At 39.4% G+C, this 23,440-nt stretch overlaps 3 protein-coding genes across 6 annotated transcripts; all 3 read right to left on the bottom strand.

The window, feature by feature from the left end:
- Window positions 1-267: 267 nt before the first annotated feature.
- gba3 (glucosidase, beta, acid 3) lies at window positions 268-5,475 on the bottom strand. Of its 3 annotated transcripts, XR_003842145.1 has the most exons (6): window positions 5,339-5,475; window positions 4,442-4,666; window positions 3,527-4,326; window positions 2,960-3,083; window positions 1,407-1,878; window positions 268-855 (listed from the first exon to the last, which is right to left on the bottom strand). XR_003842145.1 is itself a non-coding variant. In XM_029526607.1 (5 exons), the coding sequence occupies exons 1-5, from the start codon at window positions 5,391-5,393 to the stop codon at window positions 1,673-1,675; spliced, it is 1,410 nt and encodes a 469-aa protein (XP_029382467.1). In that variant the 5' UTR covers window positions 5,394-5,475; the 3' UTR covers window positions 268-1,672. The 3 variants fall into 3 exon arrangements, 2 of the variants coding, with proteins under 2 accessions (XP_029382467.1, XP_029382468.1); XM_029526607.1 differs by having other exon boundaries at window positions 268-1,878; XM_029526608.1 differs by lacking the exons at window positions 2,960-3,083; window positions 3,527-4,326 and having other exon boundaries at window positions 268-1,878.
- A 1,953-nt stretch (window positions 5,476-7,428) lies between these two features.
- Window positions 7,429-18,318, bottom strand: LOC115059073 (uncharacterized). The gene is made up of 10 exons (XM_029526668.1): window positions 17,960-18,318; window positions 16,355-16,459; window positions 16,085-16,194; window positions 15,797-15,967; window positions 15,020-15,636; window positions 10,795-10,969; window positions 9,807-9,911; window positions 9,537-9,646; window positions 9,249-9,419; window positions 7,429-9,088 (listed from the first exon to the last, which is right to left on the bottom strand). Exons 7-10 carry the CDS (start codon window positions 9,840-9,842, stop codon window positions 8,065-8,067), a joined length of 1,341 nt encoding a protein of 446 aa, XP_029382528.1. The 5' UTR covers window positions 9,843-9,911; window positions 10,795-10,969; window positions 15,020-15,636; window positions 15,797-15,967; window positions 16,085-16,194; window positions 16,355-16,459; window positions 17,960-18,318; the 3' UTR covers window positions 7,429-8,064.
- Window positions 18,319-19,149: 831 nt separating this feature from the next.
- On the bottom strand, window positions 19,150-21,652 carry LOC115059135 (uncharacterized). 2 transcript variants are annotated; one of them, XM_029526741.1, is made up of 4 exons: window positions 21,553-21,652; window positions 21,283-21,392; window positions 20,994-21,165; window positions 19,150-20,833 (listed from the first exon to the last, which is right to left on the bottom strand). In XM_029526741.1, exon 4 carries the CDS (start codon window positions 20,686-20,688, stop codon window positions 19,810-19,812), a length of 879 nt encoding a protein of 292 aa, XP_029382601.1. In that variant the 5' UTR covers window positions 20,689-20,833; window positions 20,994-21,165; window positions 21,283-21,392; window positions 21,553-21,652; the 3' UTR covers window positions 19,150-19,809. Both variants share the same exon structure in this region, with proteins under 2 accessions (XP_029382601.1, XP_029382602.1).
- Between the last annotated feature and the right edge of the window lie 1,788 nt (window positions 21,653-23,440).

Raw genomic sequence — 23,440 nt, 5'->3', positions numbered from 1 at the left:
GGCAGGAGCATTATTCATGCTTTCACAATAGCTTGGTATTCATCATAAGACAAAGGAGAATCTCACTCGGCTTGACATAGATGGAGGAGGGCCACAAGGGTATTATTCACATCTGTTGAAAACACTATACACAGCCAACTGGATGTCACGATACACCACTCTTATTAATGCATACAAAATCTCCTAACACAGAATATAAATCACATTTTCCGTCACATCAGAGCATTAATATTAATTGTGTTAAATCTATGATGTATTGTGGTTAGGGACTTGCTTTAGTTGTTTATTGTAACACCAACAGTATGCATTTTATTAATCAAAGCGGCACATCATTTGAAGTGCACTACTGCGCAAAGTTGTTGAATTCATAAGCGTACTTCCTCTTGATACCACAAAGTGGCACTGTAGGCTCACAAACATGCTGTCAGAGCCTGGTTCCCATCCTGTGTGATGATGATCAGCTGGTGTTGCTTTAAACTTCATCCTAAGGTCTAAATTGCTAACTACAATCTTTGCTTTCTGTGAATGCTCAAAGCAAAAGTCTATTGATCAACGTAGAAATATCAGCCTTGTTGGTACAGTGCATTGTTAAGCATTCAATGTAAATAATACCTTAACCACAGTTAACCATAAAAAGAATTGACAGAAAACCTTCGGGATACTTCGTGCCTTGTTCCGTCACTGCGCTCTTAAAGTAGAGAGTTTGCACAGCTGTGCACAAATGGCATTCCGCTCTTCTTGTGGCAGGACATCTGTTGCTTTCAGTTGGCATTCCTTCTGACTCTGCTGAAGTGCTTCATGCAGCCTGGCAGTGTGATAAGTCAGCTGAATATTTTATCTGATGATGGGTCTTTCCTGTGGGATAGGTGAGGTAGTGAAGTTGTTTTATGTTGAATGAGAAAATCTTTTTTTGGGAAACAGCAGAATCTACAAAATGTAAACTATATTGTTTTACTCAAACTTATCAGTTACGATTTGAACTTAAAAGCCTTTAGCCATAGAAGTCTGCATCACTTTATCTCTAGACTTCAACCTTCCAGTCAACAATAAACCACTGGAATGCTCATGATACCATGCACAGCTGCAGACACACCTGAATCTCATAGGTGGATTCAAGGAAAAATATGATCTCAGACTTGTAGATTGCCTGCGAGAACACATTGATTTAAGCTCTTTACACATATAAAGTCATGTCACAGTGGGATTATTCACAAGACCACCACTGTTGATTTTACTATTAAGCACTGACAAGAGCACAGTGTGCTGTTTCTTCTGCAGCACAGTGCACTGGTTGCTGCAGCTTGGCCTTCTGAGTGAGGAGCTTTCCTTCAACAGAAACCTCTTTGTGCAGATTGATTAGGGCATTGGATAGGATATAACACTAGTTTATAATTGCATTTACTCACCATAATGCCATGTACTTACAGCCGATGCTCAAGTCAGACTTCTTACACAGCCAGCCAAGCTCACTCATTTGACTACTCCCTGACCATTTTCAGGAATGAAAAGAAATTCAGCCCTGGCAATGGTGCTGTAAATTGTAGATTGACAGTGAATGGGTGCAGGTGCCTGTTTGTCTTATTGAACTGCAGTGACTCAGCCAGTTGGCACAAATATTTCTCAGACAAAATAACATCCAAAAAAAATGAATGTTTTAACTTTTATTCTCCAGTCATTGTGCACCAGTTTCTCTTTTGTACTTCATGATAATCTTTGCATACTCGCGTCCAGACCGATATATGGTTCGACTCAGCTTTCCGTCACAGAAATCCACATGAAACAATCCAAAACGAACACTGAATCCATCAGCCCATTCAAAGTTGTCCAACAGTGACCATGCAAAATATCCACGGACATTGACCCCGTCTTCTTCAATGGCTGTATAACAACAAGGTTAAAACATGGAAAGAAGCTGTAAATGTATGCAGGCAGCAAGAATTGATGCCCTATTTCTTAAACGTAATCACACCCATTCATTGTTTTAATAGCTGAATTAATTTGACTAAACCTTAACTGCTAACATGAAGCATGGCAAGATGAGCATTATTTTACAGTGGCCCTTAAAATGATGACCATCAGCATGTGGTTGAAATGGTGGAAAAAATGAAGTGCAGGTACTTTGTTAAATTATATTACCTGTTGATGAGTTAAATGCAAAAGGCCTGTATCTTGTAACTTCAGGTAATCTTAAGGCCTACGTACATGCTCTCATGTCGAAGTTAGAAAAGCCTAACAGCCTACATGGACAGCCACCTTGCTGTCCAGGGCAAAAAAATTTAATAAAATACAGATTGGCCAGATGATGGTGCCATAACAAACTAGTTGTGGGCAACGCCACAACACTGGTATCCAAAATTAAAACTAATGATAAAAATGTTTTCTTATGCTGTCTTACATCAAAAAGGAATCTATTATATATCAAAGGTTTTGTTTTCATGATGAGTTTCCCTGAGTTTTTTTTTGTACCCCAAAAATGCAGTAAAAAGCATCCATAATATATTAATAATGTTTGTCAAACACATGTAAAACAAAACTTTAATATTTTTGGGATTTGAGTGAAAACGGTTATTTCCTTCCACTCCAGTCACACAGTGTAATGTAAAAATAATAATAATAAAAAAATATGGGCATAGCACATAAAAAAACGCATGGGTACATGAAGCTACAGAAACTGGTATTTGCATATTGAATTTGTGAGAGTCTGCTGGACCATCTAAATTACACTCTGTGTGCAGGAGGGTTTATGGTGTATCAAACTGCCTTTGGTCCTGCTAAATAATTGCTTTAAGGGGGCAATTTGTCAACCGGTGTTTTCATTTTTTTTATTGACACTATTATGTTATATGGAATGTTTCCAAAATGCAGAATTTTCCCCACAGGCTCTGACTCTATTACTGTTTTTTAATGGCTATTTTCTTGTTTTATTGTGCTTCTACAGTTCAGATTTACCAGCCTTTACCTTTAGCCACCTCCAAGATGGTGTCACTGTAAAACTTGCAGCGCTGGATATCCTCAATTTGCAGCGGACCAATCTGCGAGAAGCCATTTTCTGTGATGTAGACTGCTGGGTTGTTGAAAGTGTCCTACAAAGTCATGGGGCAAATATTATTGTCAAACAAGGCATCACAGCTGTCAGACTTTCCAGGGAGAGACAGATGGATCTACAGTGTGCCGTTTAGCTGCATTTCAGCGGTGCCAAACTCAAACTAATGGCCTGTGACAAGTCAAAACAGCAGGAAATTGCTCGTTTACAAACACTTTTCAGCAAAGTAACTGTTTCATTCAATGTGACAGCGCTAATGAAGCATCAGTGTGTTTCTGGAGGTGTTAAAAGGAGATTACTGCATACAAAATCAATAGTGAGACATTCAACAAATGTCACAGTATTCTCCTTGTTTGGTTAAAGGCGATTTGTCTTCTCAGTCAATTCAGTTTGATGCTAAGAGATAAAAAAAAATCACTTCAGATTTGAAGTGATTGAATGCACAGTAAACTGTGAGTGTGGCCATATTAGATGTAATTTTACCTTAATATACTGAAGAAGTTTCCTTAAACCATGGGGAACTACAGCCAGCCAGGACACCCCGCTGATGGGCCAGGAGGGATCTAAAACTTCCTCTGCATCTCGGTCACTCTTCATGCACATCTGTCCACATCCACCTCCAGGCTTGACTTTGCGGGATGTGTAGTAGTTTAATGCAAAGAAGTCAGCTGTGCCGAGAATGGCAGGTTCATCCTTTGAGAACCTGGGCAGTCTTGAATTGCCATGATATCCCAACTTCTTACTTTGAGAGTCGATGGCAGATCTCATTATTTCTGGATAATCTCCTGTGACAAAAACAGGCCAGGCAAACCATCCTAGTGTAAACACTAAGTCACGTTCTGTGGCTGCAATGTCCTCATGGCAATCTGGGTGCAGTGGCTCAAGCCAGTCACTGTTAATGGCCAGAGACACTGCACCCTTCTGCTTTGCTCTGTAGAAGGAGTTGTAGCTGTGCCAGGCCATGGCATGGGCACGCAGCATATTATGGCCCACCAAGTAAGCAGCAATCCCTGGTTCCTTCAAACCAGGAGCGTGGATGCCATCTTCGTGGCCCAGTTTGGCACACACTTGCGGCTCGTTGATAGTTATCCAAAGTTTGACTCTGTCTCCAAATGTTTGGAAACAAAACTTGGCATAGTTGTCAAAGTAGGTCGCAATAGCTGATGATTTCCAACCACCCTGGTCTTGGAGTGCTTGAGGCAGGTCAAAGTGGTAAAGTGTGACCATAGGTGATACATTACAGGCCCGCAAATCATCGATCACCTTGTTGTAGTACTGTACACCTGTTGGGACAGTAAGAAAGTGTGGTGTTAGTGGGTTTCATGGTAAAACAGCACCATCTAATATGTTGGCTTGTTGTTTATGTCTAGTGTGGGTCTGGCAGGATGATGGAACTACCTTTTTGATTGACATGCCGTGCAGTTCCATCAGGCAGGAGGCGGGCCCAGGAGAGGGACAGGCGGTAGTGCGTCAATCCAAGCAGCTGGATACATTCCAGGTCTTTCTCCCACAGCTCAAAGCTGTTACAAGCCACGTCTCCATTCTGCTCCTTAAACACTCTGCCTTTCTCGTGACAAAATGTGTCCCAGATACTTGGTCCCTTGCCGTCTGCCTGCCAGCCACCTCAACACACACATAAAGCTTGTTTCATTTCATAAAAGTAGGAAGGGAGTTGATTTTACAGAGATTGATGTAATGGCTCTGCTGGGACCTTTAGTGGTTTTTGTCTCTTTAAGGCTCATATTCGTGGGATAATCCAGTCTAAATCAGTTTAATTTTCCTGCGAATTCTCCTGCAATTATAATATTTAAGTGGCTGTAATTTTTTTAGTTTTGTTACTTAGGTTTGCTCCCCATCTCACAAAGGGGAAACTTATCCGTTTGGTCAAGTAGTGCAAACATAACAACGGTATGATAATGATCATCATGATCTGTAGACCTCTTGGTGAACAATAAAAATCACACACAACACTGAGTGTATCTGTGTCTTAGTGTGTACCATTTACGGGGAGCAGGCACAACATCAACACAGCTGTGTAGTCTAACACAAAAACTATGCAATGAACGGCTGCAGCCAAAGTTCAAACCGCATGTACATCTATAAACAAGCTATCGTTGAGAAACAGCAAAACCAAAAAATGGCACGCACTTTAATGACAAAAGCATTAAAAACTAAATGTCTCTACAAAATGTGTTTATGGATGGAAGCCTGGTTATGAGCTCAGTTCCTGTATTCAATCTCATTCATTACTAAGAGAAGCGCTATATAAATCTGATTTATTGTTACATTACTTACCTTCTATTTGATAGGCAGCAGTTCCCGCCCCCCACGCGAAGTCCAAAGGGAACATTTTTCTCAGACTTAGGGTTTTAGTTCGTCTAAACAAAGACTACATTTGGTTTAAATGCCGATCTTTGTGCGACAGTAAGTAACAATAAGTATTCTATAAACAGGAACTAGTCCGACATGTGACGTTTGGATGCAGGGAAGCTACCTCGGACATATTAACATTGCTGTAAATTTTGAGAAACGAACGACATTGCTGCTGTTACTATACATCCAGGGAAGCCATTTTCGCTTTGTGAGTAATAACCTGTTCTAACTTTTTTTTTTTTTTTTTTTTTTTAGGGTCCAAGACTCGGCCTTTCAATCAACCTCGAAAGCTGTGCTCCTGACTTTCTGCCGGGGAGTCCGTGAAGGCAGCACATCAAGGTGCAGTTCTGCGTGATGACGTCTCCATGTACGTTAAAATTTCGCCCGTGCCAGCAACTCTTATTTTAGCTTTTGCAGAACGTGGTGTATTTAGAAAAATGGGAAATGCTTCCAAGTTTTACCATATTAACAAGCACTTAGTTTAGCATGCCAACATTTCCCACAGTGTTACATTTAAGGGACGCTATCACATTAAATTTAATACAAGATACCTGTTAAAAGTTCATTGTGAACTTGTTAACATGTGTATTACGGATGTACCTATACTGCTTTATTCTTTTTAGATCAAATGTCTGGTTGACAGTAAGACAGTCGTCTTACTGAAGCAAGTAAGACGACTTCCTGCTCAAATGGAAATTGAGCAGAGATTGGGTGTACTGGAGCAGACTGGTGAGCTCTCAGTAAGTACAATGCATGAGAACTGAATTGTGTCTGTGCTGAGTCACATATTTCAAGTAGTTTTTTCCTTTGTACTATGTGAATACTTTTAGGACGGTCGGTTGTTTCTGAATCACATCCTTATGTCACATCTATAATTAAGCAGGAGTGTGAGATTGAACTATTCTCAGAAAGAGAACTATAGAACTATTCCTCTAAGTATATTATGGCTGATATGGGTATAACTTCCTGATAGTTCAGTATTATATTGGCTTCTTTTAAGTCTAGTCTAAGAAGGAAGACTAAAAGCTTGACCAGAACTATGGTTCTCATTATGACGGATTTCCCTCCATCCCAGTCTTCTTCTTAACACAAAAAATGGACACAGTAGGAATAGTCACACAATTGAAATGGTGGAGATGTGTTGAGAAATGGAATGTATTAAGTAGGGGTGTAACGAGCGCATCAGTACAGGGTGTTAAGGTTAGGGTTAAAGCAAAGCAAATTTGAATTATTAATCTCACTAACGACCCAGTCTAACGTTAGGCTTTGGACTTAATAAGTGAAAACTACATCTAATTCAGTTTTATTTCAAATGCATGTTTTACATACTTTTTATTTTAATTTCTTAAAGTACTTGTATTTTACTTGAGCTTCTTTTTGTCATGCAACTTTCTCCACACTGTTAGTCATTGAATTACATCATATTATCATGACAGCTTTAGTACATTAAAAACTGTGATTTTTGCAAATATGGTATAAAACACAACAAACATTGAAAGCCTGATGTTTTATCCTACATTAGTAGTAGTTCAAAAGAAATTGAAGAGCTATCCATCATGTCATGTATGTCATCATGGATGTATGTTAATTTCATTAGAAAATCACAGGGACACTCATTAAAAATATATTTGGTAGACAAGTACTTTTTATAAATTTGGGGTTATGTGCTTTAAAGAGCTATATCGCCCATACAATTGTTATAATATTGATAAAAACCTAATCAAATATGAGGGAGAATTGTCACTTAATTGTAGTATCCATTATTTATTTGATTGCTTTGCATGTGCTTAAGTTCTATGTAACTGTTCAGATACTCCCAATTTTATCCATAGCAGATACATGTTTATTTTTTTATTTAATTTATTTTATTTTTTATTATGCAGGATACAGATAGATGAGGCGCTAATGTCTGTCAGAGTTGGTGAACGAGGACAGTCAAATCAAATCAAATGAGCAGAATGGATGCTTAATAAATAGCTTTATTTGTCATTCACACCACAAAGAACTAAGGGAAAGAAATAAAGAACTCTGGTCTTGCTATAAAGTAATGATATAAAAATAAGATTATGACACAATTAAATATCAACAAATATCAAAATTAAATAGGTGTATGGCAGAAACTCTGAGAATAAAGGCTGTAGCCACTCAAATGCTGCTTGAACATCTCAAAGTCAGTGTGGACTGAATTGTTAAAAGTAGAGCCTGTGATATTGACAAACATGATAAAAAAAATATATATATGAATTGTCTTTCAGTTTGCCCATTAAAACGACAACAAAGTGGTTTAGTGGTTTACAATTGATCTGCATATTTTTGGAAAGTGGGAGGAAACCGGAGCACCCGGAGAAAACCCAACGTCGGCATGGGGAGAATATGCTAACTCTCCACAGAAAAGGGAGAACACAGAAAATGCTCAGCCCTACTCCTGTGAGGCCCCAAAGAGCCTCCATGCTGCCCTTATTTTTTTTAAAAAAGAATGTGTTCCTTTTGCTATATAATTACAAAAGTAATTTTAGGAAAGTATAGAAACACATCCCTTTTAAAGGAGTTTGCATTTATCTTGAAATATTATGTGATGTTTTTTTACTTTTCAAGATAAATACGAAGGAAAATTTGGTGAAATAATTGGACACGATACTCATTTGTTCCTAGGGGTCCGCTGATCCATCGCTGATGCAGCAGAAGAAATTCTTCCTGAGAAACCTGCCAATGGTGGAAAATATGCTAACGCTGGGTGAGTTCTGGTTCCTCGAAACTGGGGGTGACACTGCAGCGTCACGGCTCTCGTCACTCATCTCTAAGACCGCAGAAACCTTTGCGGTCCTCATGCGGAAAAACCTCTTCACTTTAGTCACCCAGCTGGTCGCTCTTCTTGTTGAGATCTGTGGCGGGGAATTAAAAATTTTCACCAGTGCGTCTTCAAAAGTCCCATCAGAGGACACCATGGCAGCCTGCACCAGCTTTGCAGATCCAAACTCCTGGCAAAGCTTCTTATAAATGGGGATGTGGATTTTTTTAAATGTTTTGGGGAGTGGCAAACTTAATTTTCCTCTAGTCCTCTTTGTGAGACGTGTCACCATCTGATTAAAGTCAACCTCATATGCTGATGTCCTGGTAGATTCAGCAATGTGCTCCAGTAGCTTCCCAAGAACCACAATGAGTAAAGAGTTGTCCTCTTCCACTGAAGGGTCTGTGGATTCCACGTCTGAGGTGCATTCACTGATGTCATCGGCCTCAACCACCGCTTTGTTGCTGCAACTTAAGAAATTACTTTCTAGGTTGTCAGATGACTCAGGCAGTTGCGAGGTCTTTTCTGGTGTGCAGCTGACTGATATACAAATGATGTCATTCTCTTTGGAGCAGCTGCTGTCCAGATTATTGTCTTCAGATGGAGCAGTACATTTTAGTGCTTCTTTCAGGATATGTGCGACATGGTAAACAAGATCTAGAGTGACGGACTCAGACGTGTCTATCTGTGCAGAAAGCTGCTTTCTCCATCTCCTTTCATGCAGTTGGTGGTTCACCATCCTGGTCACCTCTGCTGCAAGCAACTCAGACAGTTTGCTTATGTGGAATAGCCCCGGTTCAGCTTGGAGCACTTCAACAAAGCTGCTCTGAATTGAATCTCCAAGGGTGGCTTCGATGTCTTCCTTGGTCACATGATGATAATTCCTGTTGATTAAGAAGAGAAACCTGAGTCAACTGATATTTTGCCAGTGTTTTTCCATTCTAACACATAAATCAACCTTGGTAGCTAATGACCGACACAAGTATCTGATGGAAAATAGTCAGATAACTGTTTAAGAAAAATGTTTGGAAACTGTTGACTTACCTGTTTTTTTCCGTGCAACTGATGCTATTGTTCTGTTCCCAGGCAATAACCTGAGGTCTTACAGCTTCCAGGACTGAGAAGTTCATCTGATCTATCACTGCATGGACCATGTTGGTTAGCAGGTCGATGGTGTGCGAATCTATGTTCCCTTCTGCCAAAATCATCCAGTGCCTGAGAAAAATAGATTAGGAAAGGTTGAGCAAAACTAAATCTTAAACTAAGGCATATCATAAATGTATACTGCATATTACGGTAAGTTCTGATGTTGAATTTCAATGTGTTACTTACTCTTCTGTTATGTTGCACAGATGTGTGGAGAAAATTGGCACAAATACATCTGATGCAAACAGAGGAACGTCTAAATCGCTGCATGTCCATTCTCCCTCTTCTGGTGACATCTTAAAAGAAAACACGATAAAACAATTTACTCAATGTTATACTTTCTGCCAACTAGACAAATAAGTGATAATCAGCAGTTTGCAAACAGCTAACAGCTGATTTACCATCATTTAGAAAAATCTAATTTGTGTTCTTCATCAGAAAGTTGAGTATACTTACAGAATTGTAAGTCGAAGTTGATTTTCTTGCGATCATGGCTGGTATCTTCAGTTATTTTCTCCGCGCTGTTCTCCGTGAAGGTCTGTTTTGCGCTGTCAACTCTCCCTTATTTACAAAGAATAAATTGAAGTCAATTCGACGTCAGAAAAACGTCACAACTTCAAAAAAATTCAAAAGTGCCTTTGAAATCTCTCCCGCGCGCGGGCGCGCGCATGGCACGCACGTCCCCGTGCTCTAAACCCCGTCAGCGTCGCCGCCATATTGGACGAGTCAAAGTTGCGCTGTGCACTAATAGAAGTAAACGGACTTGTAATTTGCGTTAATGCCTCTCAGTTATTCATTCACACATGCACTGCTATACTTGACAAACAGTTAGGGACCAAACACGTAAATGTATATGATATTTAAAAAGAATGGTTTTGCACATTCTTTTCTTGTGTTGTTGTGTGTTGTTTGGCTATGTGGTGCGGAACACAGAAACAACTAGTGACATAAGCGCACAGTGATGGTTGTCGATTCAACACTGTGTTTCCTGAATGTGCCCACCCAGACCAAACACATCCTCTGCACCAATGTCAGCCAGTACAACACTTTGACACATTGGCTACAACGAAAGTTAGCCGAGCAATGTACAGCAATCTCACTAAAATGTTTGGGGCAAAAAAAATAAAATAAGAATGAAAGCGGGTTTGACCGCGCGAATTCATCGTTTGTTTTGAAGAAGAGTTAACATCCAAGATTGTTCTTCCTCTTGTTCCTTTCCGACAATGGATGTGTAAATTGAGTTGTTAAATTATTAGTTGTATGTGTATTTTGATGAAAATATATACTACCATGAGCAGAATAAATCAAAATAAATGAATGAATGAATGGGCGGGAATCCGTAGTGTTTTCCGCAACATCGGCAAATTCTGCTCTCAAAACTACGTTAGAAACGCCAAATAATGCAGCGTATGGGCCAATACTCTCACAGGTCATTAAGTCTTACCTGTCAAAGGTCATGCTCTCACATTTGGTTTGGGGTGTAGAACGGTTCCGACAACTCCACGCAGCACAGATTTGAGGCATCTTTTCTGCTCCGATGCTTTACTCGTCCAATATGGCGGTGACGTTGACGTACAGTTCACCGATCAGTGCGGGCGTTTGGAAAAACTGCTCTGTAACTAAAGAGAGTCAACAAAACGACGCTAGTTTTATCGACACAAAACAAAACGTTTACATTTTTCAAACGAAAGTTTGAATTTAGAGAGTTGCTATAAAATACCAAATTGTTACGTTTCAGTTTCCATTTAACATATCTAGCATGTGAAAATGTTAGCCATTCTTCTTTGGGATAAACAAAGACGTTTTCCCTGTTTTATACTTGAACTGCCATAATAATCTATAAAACAGCCTAATATCTTACTTTAATCTCTAGATTTATACTTCAAAGTTAGAGTTTCTTGTTAAAACCTTCTAAAATAAGATAATGTTAAATGTCACAGAACATGAAGTCCAAAAATAATATATCTATTGATGTGTATCAGCTGGTACATTGAAATTTATCATACAAACAAATATTACACTCTTCAGTCTTAATCAGTAATTAAGCTTGACTTTTACCACATTTTCTGAAGTTGTTACAAGTACAGTGGACTGAAAACCCGCCCAGGTCAAATTTGTGAACATATCTTTGCAATATAGATAAATGAAATAAATGCACATCGTGTACTTGTTAAACAAGTTTATGGCAATTGACATATCAACCACCCTAAATATGTGTATCGTTTGCTTACTGTAGTCAACTGTAAACAAAGCAACTGATCACTTACTTGTCCTCCCAGAGGAAAAGAAATTTTGAAAAGAGATCTCAAAAATGTTTCATTTACTTCTCCTAGACAGCTATGAGATCTGTTTGACACCAAACTGAGAATAAGGTTTATTGTTCCTGTGTCTCGTCTTTTTCTCATGAGCAATAAGATGCACTAAATGTCAATTTAGGCTCCTTTTAAGTTTTAGAAGAGATCTCAATAAGCTCTAATATATTTCTCTGAGTTTCTCAACTAGTGTGTCTGTCTGTGATTTCAGCCAAAGAAATCAAAAGGCGCTCTATGAACTCATTCTATTCTCATCCCAGCTTCAGTTCATGCATCTCATACTAAGCTCAAACAGAGCAAATGAAGAGATCTCTACAAGCACACTTTGAATTCTCAGACTGACTTTATTGTAATCCACATATTTTTAATTATGTTGAATGAACTACTAATGTGTATTCTAACCATTTTATTATTGGGATATTATAAGATGGATTGGGGAGTAACAAGTTACTTGTGATGTGAAAATGTGAACAGTTGATAAACATTGACTCAAAAGTATGAGGTAAGTAGCTTAGAGACATAATTTTTAATAAATGTTAAAATAATGCAGCCAGTTTTTGTTATTTATTCATCAAAAGGGGTCAAATCTAGATGTTTGGGGACGATTTAGTGGTTTACAATTGATCTGCATATTTTTGGAAAGTGGGAGGAAACCGGAGCACATATATTGTTATATGACTGAATTTTCTTGGTACATAGTATGGTCTTATACCAACTGCCAATAATTCAATATATGGACAGCACATATTAAAATATTAAAAATACAACAAAAATAAAGTAAAATTTTGTAGAAACTGAGAGCTACCAGACTTTGCTGCTTCTTGTTGAAGTGCATGTTCTCGAATGAAAGAATGTATATATAGATATGTATGGATACTTTAAGCCCATCTAATGTCATAAATACAGTCACACTTATAGTCAAATATCACATTCACTGCAGCAGATGGAGAGTGAGCTAACCCTCATTTTGAAACTGAATTATTCTCTTCTGTCTGTCTCTGTTAGTCTCCGTTTGTCTGCCTGTCCATCATTCCATGTCCTCAGCAACCACAATTACAGGATCGCGTGACATCACGTGATGTCATTGCTGAGTATCCAATCAGCTGCCATCACGTGGAATTCTTTGAAGTTGAGGATCCAATCACTTCAGAGGATTCCATGTGATGACATCACGTTATGTCATAAATGCACGTGGCCTGTATAGCAAACAGAATTAAACTCCAGACAACACAACAACACAACTCAACCGTGACAGGCACAAGTTTGCTCAAAACTTCAGTTTGATCAAGTAGCATTCCTACCATCTGCAATGGAGAACCCAGTGACAGAAGAACAGACAGTACAATATTTGCTGTGGAAGATCGAGAACCTAAAAGACATATATACTGGTCTCGAAGAAACCTTGAGACAAGAAGCGAGGAACAACTTAAATACCATAGGACTTCAAAAGAAAGAAATCAAGACTCTTGAAGAAAATCTTCAAGTTCAGCAAGACATTGTGGAGCAGTTGAGAAGTCGATTGGCCATCAGTGAAAATATAAATGGCAGTCTTTACCAGGACATGTGTGATATGGCACAAATAGAAGACGAGAGCGTGTTATTCCAAAAACATGTCCAAACACAGACCGACCCAGTAGAGATCTCTGACCCTACACATCCTCTGGCCAAACAACTTGCCCAAGCAAAAGAGGAGTTTAAAAATGCCAAGTCCAACATGACTTTAGAATTTGACAAGGCTTTGGCATTGGAAAAAGAGAAAGCAGCACAACAAGTGGAAGATATGAGAAAAATGATGCAGCGTAAACTGAACTGCGAAATTTCAAAGGTCTCACGACTTCAGGAGAAGTTGTCAAAGATTGAGCCAGAATGCAAATTTCGGGTGAGCAGGTTGGAAATTCAAGTGGCGAAATTAAAGGAGGAGAAACGAAAGATTAGCGAAGACTTTGAGCAGTTCAAAAAGCAAAGGAGTTCCTGGCACGAAGAACTGCAAAAGACAGTGGAAGAACAGAAGAAGATTATAAAAGCAAAAACCAGAAGGGAGACCTCTCTGAACAGAACTGTGGCCAGCTTAAGAGAAACTGTCAAAGACCAAAAAAAAGAGATCATCGATAGAAACGAGGAGATTGTTTCTTTAAAACATCAAAAGGCCGACATCATACATGAATTACTGGCAGCAAATGAAACAAATGCTCTCTATAAGAATTTGAAAATTCAATTGGAGAAAAACATCACAAGACTGAAGACTGAAGCGGCCGAGATAGATGAGGAGCTGAAGGTAAAAACTGACTTTTTATCAAAGTCACAACTTACAAATAATGACCTGAAGAAAACAATCAAAAGTCTCAGGTACAAGGCAAATGCCCGCGAGCCAGACTTTTGCATACTGAGGGACAAAGTTGCTCGTCTGCAGACCTCTCTGCTGCGTATTAAGGAGGATATTCAGACGTGCATGTATGACATTGAAAATCCCAAGAATCTACGGAGCAGAGTCATGAGACTGCAAAGCCACCATGTAGGAAATAACAAGAAAATTCAGGTGGATGAAAATACCAGGAAAGTCTACAAACAATGCGTTACATGTCTCAGCACACAGATTTCAAGGCACAAAAATATCTACCAGAGCCACTACAACGAGACGAGGAATCTACAGGCTCAGCTGGAGAAAGCTAACTCACAGCTGAAGCAGCTCAAACATTATTTCATCAAAAAACTTAATGACAAGATTGTGTCGGAGCACAACTTAAAAAAACAGCTTAAAGATCTCACATCCCAGCTGGAGAAGAGAACAAAGTCGCCTCCACAGAAGCTGACATCCTGGGTCAATAAAAAGATCCTACGAATACATCGAGATCCCCCAGAGGCTGAAGAGGAACCACCACCTCTGTACTCGGAGGACTGGCAGCCGCCCCACCTCGATTACAGCAGTCAGCCCTGTGTCCTACATGACAACCTGATTATTGACACAATGACCCCGGTTGACATCTGACAGTCCCCTAAAGCTGTGAATCCCCCTCCCAGTCCCTAATAACCACGACCCCTCCTTGTTACCGTTCCGTCTTTTCTCTATTACCTTAGTCCCCTCTTTTCTCTCTCTGTCCTGTTTCTTTTCCGTTCAGTCTGTTTCACTTTCTTTCTTTCATCTCTTCATTAATTTTACCAATAAAATCTAATCTAATCAATTAAAAGCAGTTTGTTTTCCTGTATTATGTGACATTTTGTGAAAACGTGAGAATGATTTTTCTCTAACAAGTGCTTTTATTGCACCTACCACAATGTACAAAATACCCCCCCCCCAAAAAAAAATAAATATATATAAACAAATCATAATTTCCAGGAAAAATGTAATGAGAAACTTACGCTTAGCAAAGTGGGTCCATATGACTTGTGAAATATACCAGAGCAGCTAACATGTAGTCCTGGCAAATGTTCATCTGAGTTCTGGTTCCTCGAAACTGGGGGTGACACTGCAGCGTCACGGCTCTCGTCACTCATCTCTAAGACCGCAGAAACCTTTGCGGTCCTCATGCAGAAAAACCTCTTCACTTTAGTCACCCAGCTGGTCGCTCTTCTTGTTGAGATCTGTGGCGGGGAATTAAAAATTTTCACCAGTGCGTCTTCAAAAGTCCCATCAGAGGACACCATGGCAGCCTGCACCAGCTTTGCAGATCCAAACTCCTGGCAAAGCTTCTTATAAATGGGGATGTGGATTTTTTTAAATGTTTTGGGGAGTGGCAAACTTAATTTTCCTCTAGTCCTCTTTGTGAGACGTGTCTATCTGTGCAGAAAGCTGCTTTCTCCATCTCCTTTCATGCAGTTGGTGGTTCACCATCCTGGTCACCTCTGCTGCAAGCAACTCAGACAGTTTGCTTATGTGGAATAGCCCCGGTTCAGCTTGGAGCACTTCAACAAAGCTGCTCTGAATTGAATCTCCAAGGGTGGCTTCGATGTCTTCCTTGGTCACATGATGATAATTCCTGTTGATTAAGAAGAGAAACCTGAGTCAACTGATATTTTGCCAGTGTTTTTCCATTCTAACACATAAATCAACCTTGGTAGCTAATGACCGACACAAGTATCTGATGGAAAATAGTCAGATAACTGTTTAAGAAAAATGTTTGGAAGCTGTTGACTTACCTGTTTTTTTCCGTGCAACTGATGCTATTGTTCTGTTCCCAGGCAATAACCTGAGGTCTTACAGCTTCCAGGACTGAGAAGTTCATCTGATCTATCACTGCATGGACCATGTTGGTTAGCAGGTCGATGGTGTGCGAATCTATGTTCCCTTCTGCCAAAATCATCCAGTGCCTGAGAAAAATAGATTAGGAAAGGTTGAGCAAAACTAAATCTTAAACTAAGGCATATCATAAATGTATACTGCATATTACGGTAAGTTCTGATGTTGAATTTCAATGTGTTACTTACTCTTCTGTCATGTTGCACAGATGTGTGGAGAAAATTGGCACAAATACATCTGATGCAAACAGAGGAACGTCTAAATCGCTGCATGTCCATTCTCCCTCTTCTGGTGACATCTTAAAAGAAAACACGATAAAACAATTTACTCAATGTTATACTTTCTGCCAACTAGACAAATAAGTGATAATCAGCAGTTTGCAAACAGCTAACAGCTGATTTACCATCATTTATAAAAATCTAATTTGTGTTCTTCATCAGAAAGTTGAGTATACTTACAGAATTGTAAGTCGAAGTTGATTTTCTGGCGATCATGGCTGGTATCTTCAGTTATTTTCTCCGCGCTGTTCTCCGTGAAGGTCTGTTTTGCACTGTCAACTCTCCCTTATTTACAAAGAATAAATTGAAGTCAATTCGACATCTGTTTATGTCTCTTCTTGTGTTTCTGTGTGTAAATTTGTGTGTCAGTGGTTGTTTGTATATTTGTGTGTGTGTGTGTGCGCGCGTCTGTAAATGTGTCTGCGTGTGAGCCACTGTCTCTGTATGTCTCTCTGTATACGTGTGTGCTTGTGTATGTCTGTATGTACTTATGTACAGGGCTCTTTGTCTGTATATTTGTGTCTCTTTGCATGTGCCTGGCTGTGTGTTTGTGTGCCCGTCTATCTATATGTGTGTCTGTGTGTGTCCTGCAGTCTAACACAAATGTCAGTGGTAGCAGTTGTTCAGCAGTCTGATGACATCACTGACTGCAGCTGTGTGTCTGAGCTTGGATTGCATCATCCTTCACAGAGAGCCCATTAGAAAACAGGTTCATTTCTGTCGGCGAGCCTCTCACTCTGAGGCAGTTTGTGACAAAACGATAACTCCTATCTAAAAACCGAACAGACGCTGAGCGCCACAACAAGTGTCTGAAGCTGTGTGTGTATTTTGGTGTTTCTAGGCTGTAAAATGTGGACAGGGGAGCGAGTTAAAAACACATGAAAATGTGAACTCCTCTCCTTCCGGCCAGAGAAAAATACATGGGGAGTAATAGGAGAGAGGAGGGCTGAGCATGTCCTTTAGAGGGGCACAGTTCAAATTTGGTTTGTCTGACAGTTAAAGTAAAGGCATTTTTCCAGAGAGGACAAGAATCTCTATTACTTTGGAGAAAATGAGGCGTGTACCTTCAATTATGTGCCCGTGAGGGCGATTTAAAAATAAATTTTTTGAGAATCTTCAGCTCACTCACGCACTCTAACTTAAGTGTCCTCCACTCTAAGCCACCAACATTCCGTCTAATACACACACATGGGAAACTACAATTTTCAGCAGAAGTGAGGTGAAACGAGCATCACGCTTGAACAGTCGCTGTTCGAAAAGTATAAAAGATATCAGAAAGACGAAAACACCACTTGAAAGACAACAGGTTTTCCTCCGTTTTGGAGGTAAAATGGACTGTCTAGCTGGACGTATGCCAAAGTATCAGAGGTTTGAAAAAAGGTGACGATTTGAGGATTTTCGCCGTCTCTCATAGGAAATGAATGGAGTGTTTTGGCCACGTTTTCGCCGTTTACGGCGCCAAAAATCGTATTCTACCCTGGAAACGGAGCACACCGACCCCAAACAGGCCCCCGATGATGGGCTTTGGTCCGGGGGGCTAAATTCACTCCGACAAGAAGCGAATCAAAATTCTTACGGAAGAGGAATAAGAAGAAGAATAAACGCGCAGGATAACAATAGTGACTCTGGACTCTGTTCGGAGCCCGAGTCACTAATAAATGAATGAATGGGCGGGAATCCGTAGTGTTTTCCGCAACATCGGCAAATTCTGCTCTCAAAACTACGTTAGAAACGCCAAATAATGCAGCGTATGGGCCAATACTCTCACAGGTCATTCAGTCTTACCTGTCAAAGGTCATGCTCTCACATTTGGTTTGGGGTGTAGAACGGTTCCGACAACTCCACGCAGCACAGATTTGAGGCATCTTTTCTGCTCCGATGCTTTACTCGTCCAATATGGCGGTGACGTTGACGTACAGTTCACCGATCAGTGCGGGCGTTTGGAAAAACTGCTCTGTAACTAAAGAGAGTCAACAAAATGACGCTAGTTTTATCGACACAAAACAAAACGTTTACATTTTTCAAACGAGAGTACTCTTAACTAAATTACTGACGTGCTATAAAATACCAAATTGTTACGTTTCAGTTTCCATTTAACATATCTAGCATGTGAAAATGTTAGCCATTCTTCTTTGGGATAAACAAAGACGTTTTCCCTGTTTTATACTTGAACTGCCATAACAATCTATAAAACAGCCTAATATCTTACTTTAATCTCTACTAGATTTATACTTCAAAGTTAGTTTCTTGTTAAAACCTTCTAAAATAAGATAATGTTAAATGTCACAGAACATGAAGTCCAAAAATAATATATCTATTGATGTGTATCAGCTGGTACATTGAAATTTATCATACAAACAAACATGACACTCTTCAGTCTTAATCAGTAGTTAAGCTTGACTTTTACAACATTTTCTGAAGTTGTTACAAGTACAGTGGACTGAAAACCCGCCCAGGTCAAATTTGTGAACATATCTTTGCAATATAGATAAATTAAATAATTGCACATTGTGTACTTGTTAAACAAGTTTATGGCAATTGACATATCAACCACCCTAAATATGTGTATTATTTGCTTACTGCAGTCAACTGTAAACAAAGCAACTGATCACTTACTTGTCCTCCCAGAGGAAAAGACATTTTGAAAAGAGATCTCAAAAATGTTTCATTTACTTCTCCTAGACAGCTATGAGATCTGTTTGACACCAAACTGAGAATAAGGTTTATTGTTCCTGTGTCTTGTCTTTTTCTCATGAGCAATAAGATGCACTAAATGTCAATTTAGGCTCCTTTTAAGTTTTAGAAGAGATCTCAATAAGCTCTAATATATTTCTCTGAGTTTCTCAACTAGTGTGTCTGTCTGTGATTTCAGCCAAAGAAATCAAAAGGCGCTCTATGAACTCATTCTATTCTCATCCCAGCTTCAGTTCATGCATCTCATACTAAGCTCAAACAGAGCAAATGAAGAGATCTCTACAAGCACGCTTTGAATTCTCAGACTGATTTTATGTAATCCACATATTTTTAATTATGTTGAATGAACTACTAATGTGTATTCTAACCATTTTATTATTGGGATATTATAAGATGGATTGGGGAGTAACAAGTTACTTGTGATGTGAAATGTGAAAATGTGAACAGTTGATAAACATTGACTCAAAAGTATGAGGTAAGTAGCTTAGAGACGTAATTTTTAATAAATGTTAAAATAATGTAGCGTTTTTATTATTTATTCATCAAAAGGGGTCAAATCTAGATGTTTGGGGACGATTTAGTGGTTTACAATTGATCTGCATATTTTTGGAAAGTGGGAGGAAACCGGAGCACCCGGAGAAAACCCAACGTCGGCATGGGGAGAATATGCTTACTCTCCACAGAAAAGGGAGAACACAGAAAATGCTCAGCCCTACTCCTGTGAGGCCCCAAAGAGCCTCCATGCTGCCCTTATTTTTTAAAAAAAGAATGTGTTCCTTTTGCTATATAATTACAAAAGTAATTTTAGGAAAGTATAGAAACACATCCCTTTTTAAAGGAGTTTGCATTTATCTTGAAATATTATGTGATGTTTTTTTACTTTTCAAGATAAATACGAAGGAAAATTTGGTGAAATAATTGGACACGATACTCATTTGTTCCTAGGGGTCCGCTGATCCATCGCTGATGCAGCAGAAGAAATTCTTCCTGAGAAACCTGCCAATGGTGGAAAATATGCTAACGCTGGGTGAGTTCTGGTTCCTCGAAACTGGGGGTGACACTGCAGCGTCACGGCTCTCGTCACTCATCTCTAAGACCGCAGAAACCTTTGCGGTCCTCATGCGGAAAAACCTCTTCACTTTAGTCACCCAGCTGGTCGCTCTTCTTGTTGAGATCTGTGGCGGGGAATTAAAAATTTTCACCAGTGCGTCTTCAAAAGTCCCATCAGAGGACACCATGGCAGCCTGCACCAGCTTTGCAGATCCAAACTCCTGGCAAAGCTTCTTATAAATGGGGATGTGGATTTTTTTAAATGTTTTGGGGAGTGGCAAACTTAATTTTCCTCTAGTCCTCTTTGTGAGACGTGTCACCATCTGATTAAAGTCAACCTCATATGCTGATGTCCTGGTAGATTCAGCAATGTGCTCCAGTAGCTTCCCAAGAACCACAATGAGTAAAGAGTTGTCCTCTTCCACTGAAGGGTCTGTGGATTCCACGTCTGAGGTGCATTCACTGATGTCATCGGCCTCAACCACCGCTTTGTTGCTGCAACTTAAGAAATGACTTTCTAGGTTGTCAGATGACTCAGGCAGTTGCGAGGTCTTTTCTGGTGTGCAGCTGACTGATATACAAATGATGTCATTCTCTTTGGAGCAGCTGCTGTCCAGATTATTGTCTTCAGATGGAGCAGTACATTTTAGTGCTTCTTTCAGGATATGTGCGACATGGTAAACAAGATCTAGAGTGACGGACTCAGACGTGTCTATCTGTGCAGAAAGCTGCTTTCTCCATCTCCTTTCATGCAGTTGGTGGTTCACCATCCTGGTCACCTCTGCTGCAAGCAACTCAGACAGTTTGCTTATGTGGAATAGCCCCGGTTCAGCTTGGAGCACTTCAACAAAGCTGCTCTGAATTGAATCTCCAAGGGTGGCTTCGATGTCTTCCTTGGTCACATGATGATAATTCCTGTTGATTAAGAAGAGAAACCTGAGTCAACTGATATTTTGCCAGTGTTTTTCCATTCTAACACATAAATCAACCTTGGTAGCTAATGACCGACACAAGTATCTGATGGAAAATAGTCAGATAACTGTTTAAGAAAAATGTTTGGAAGCTGTTGACTTACCTGTTTTTTTTCCGTGCAACTGATGCTATTGTTCTGTTCCCAGGCAATAACCTGAGGTCTTACAGCTTCCAGGACTGAAAAGTTCATCTGATCTATCACTGCATGGACCATGTTGGTTAGCAGGTCGATGGTGTGCGAATCTATGTTCCCTTCTGCCAAAATCATCCAGTGCCTGAGAAAAATAGATTAGGAAAGGTTGAGCAAAACTAAATCTTAAACTAAGGCATATCATAAATGTATACTGCATATTACGGTAAGTTCTGATGTTGAATTTCAATGTGTTACTTACTCTTCTGTTATGTTGCACAGATGTGTGGAGAAAATTGGCACAAATACATCTGATGCAAACAGAGGAACGTCTAAATCGCTGCATGTCCATTCTCCCTCTTCTGGTGACATCTTAAAAGAAAACACGATAAAACAATTTACTCAATGTTATACTTTCTGCCAACTAGACAAATAAGTGATAATCAGCAGTTTGCAAACAGCTAACAGCTGATTTACCATCATTTATAAAAATCTAATGTGTGTTCTTCATCAGAAAGTTGAGTATACTTACAGAATTGTAAGTCGAAGTTGATTTTCTGGCGATCATGGCTGGTATCTTCAGTTATTTTCTCCGCGCTGTTCTCCGTGAAGGTCTGTTTTGCGCTGTCAACTCTCCTTTATTTACAAAGAATAAATTGAAGTCAATTCGACGTCAGAAAAACGTCACAACTTCAAAAAAATTCAAAAGTGCCTTTGAAATCTCTCCCGCGCGCGGGCGCGCGCATGGCACGCACGTCCCCGTGCTCTAAACCCCGTCAGCGTCGCCGCCATATTGGACGAGTCAAAGTTGCGCAGTGCACTAATAGAAGTAAACGGACTTGTAATTTGCGTTAATGCCTCCCAGTTATTCATTCACACATGCACTGCTATACTTGACAAACAGTTAGGGACCAAACACGTAAATGTATATGATATTTAAAAAGAATGGTTTTGCACATTCTTTTCTTGTGTTGTTGTGTGTTGTTTGGCTATGTGGTGCGGAACACAGAAACAACTAGTGACATAAGCGCACAGTGATGGTTGTCGATTCAACACTGTGTTTCCTGAATGTGCCCACCCAGACCAAACACATCCTTTGCACCAATGTCAGCCAGTACAACACTTTGACACATTGGCTACAACGAAAGTTAGCCGAGCAATGTACAGCAATCTCACTAAAATGTTTGGGGCAAAAAAAATAAAATAAGAATGAAAGCGGGTTTGACCGCGCGAATTCATCGTTTGTTTTGAAGAAGAGTTAACATCCAAGATTGTTCTTCCTCTTGTTCCTTTCCTACAATGGATGTGTAAATTGAGTTGTTAAATTATTAGTTGTATGTGTATTTTGATGAAAAAATATACTACCATGAGCAGAATAAATCAAAATAAATGAATGAATGAATGGGCGGGAATCCGTAGTGTTTTCCGCAACATCGGCAAATTCTGCTCTCAAAACTACGTTAGAAACGCCAAATAATGCAGCGTATGGGCCAATACTCTCACAGGTCATTCAGTCTTACCTGTCAAAGGTCATGCTCTCACATTTGGTTTGGGGTGTAGAACGGTTGCGACAACTCCACGCAGCACAGATTTGAGGCATCTTTTCTGCTCCGATGCTTTACTCGTCCAATATGGCGGTGACGTTGACGTACAGTTCACCGATCAGTGCGGGCGTTTGGAAAAACTGCTCTGTAACTAAAGAGAGTCAACAAAATGACGCTAGTTTTATCGACACAAAACAAAACGTTTACATTTTTCAAACGAGAGTACTCTTAACTAAATTACTGACGTGCTATAAAATACCAAATTGTTACGTTTCAGTTTCCATTTAACATATCTAGCACGTGAATATGTTAGCCATTCTTCTTTGGGATAAACAAAGACGTTTTCCCTGTTTTATACTTGAACTGCCATTACAATCTATAAAACAGCCTAATATCTTACTTTAATCTCTACTAGATTTATACTTCAAAGTTAGTTTCTTGTTAAAACCTTCTAAAATAAGATAATGTTAAATGTCACAGAACATGAAGTCCAAAAATAATATATCTATTGAAGTGTATCAGCTGGTACATTGAAATTTATCATACAAACAAATATTACACTCTTCAGTCTTAATCAGTAGTTAAGCTTGACTTTTAAAACATTTTCTGAAGTTGTTACAAGTACAGTGGACTGAAAACCCGCCCAGGTCAAATTTGTGAACATATCTTTGCAATATAGATAAATGAAATAAATGCACATCATGTACTTGTTAAACAAGTTTATGGCAATTGACATATCAACCACCCTAAATATGTGTATTATTTGCTTACTGTAGTCAACTGTAAACAAAGCAACTGATCACTACATCTCTACAAGCACACTTTGAATTCACAGACTGACTTAATTGTAATCCACATATTTTTAATTATGTTGAA

Source organism: Echeneis naucrates, chromosome 18 (genome assembly GCF_900963305.1).
Source record: "Echeneis naucrates chromosome 18, fEcheNa1.1, whole genome shotgun sequence".
Lineage (NCBI taxonomy): Eukaryota > Metazoa > Chordata > Actinopteri > Carangiformes > Echeneidae > Echeneis > Echeneis naucrates.
Note: the sequence above shows the minus strand (reverse complement) of the source record. Positions and strands in the feature narration are given on the sequence as shown.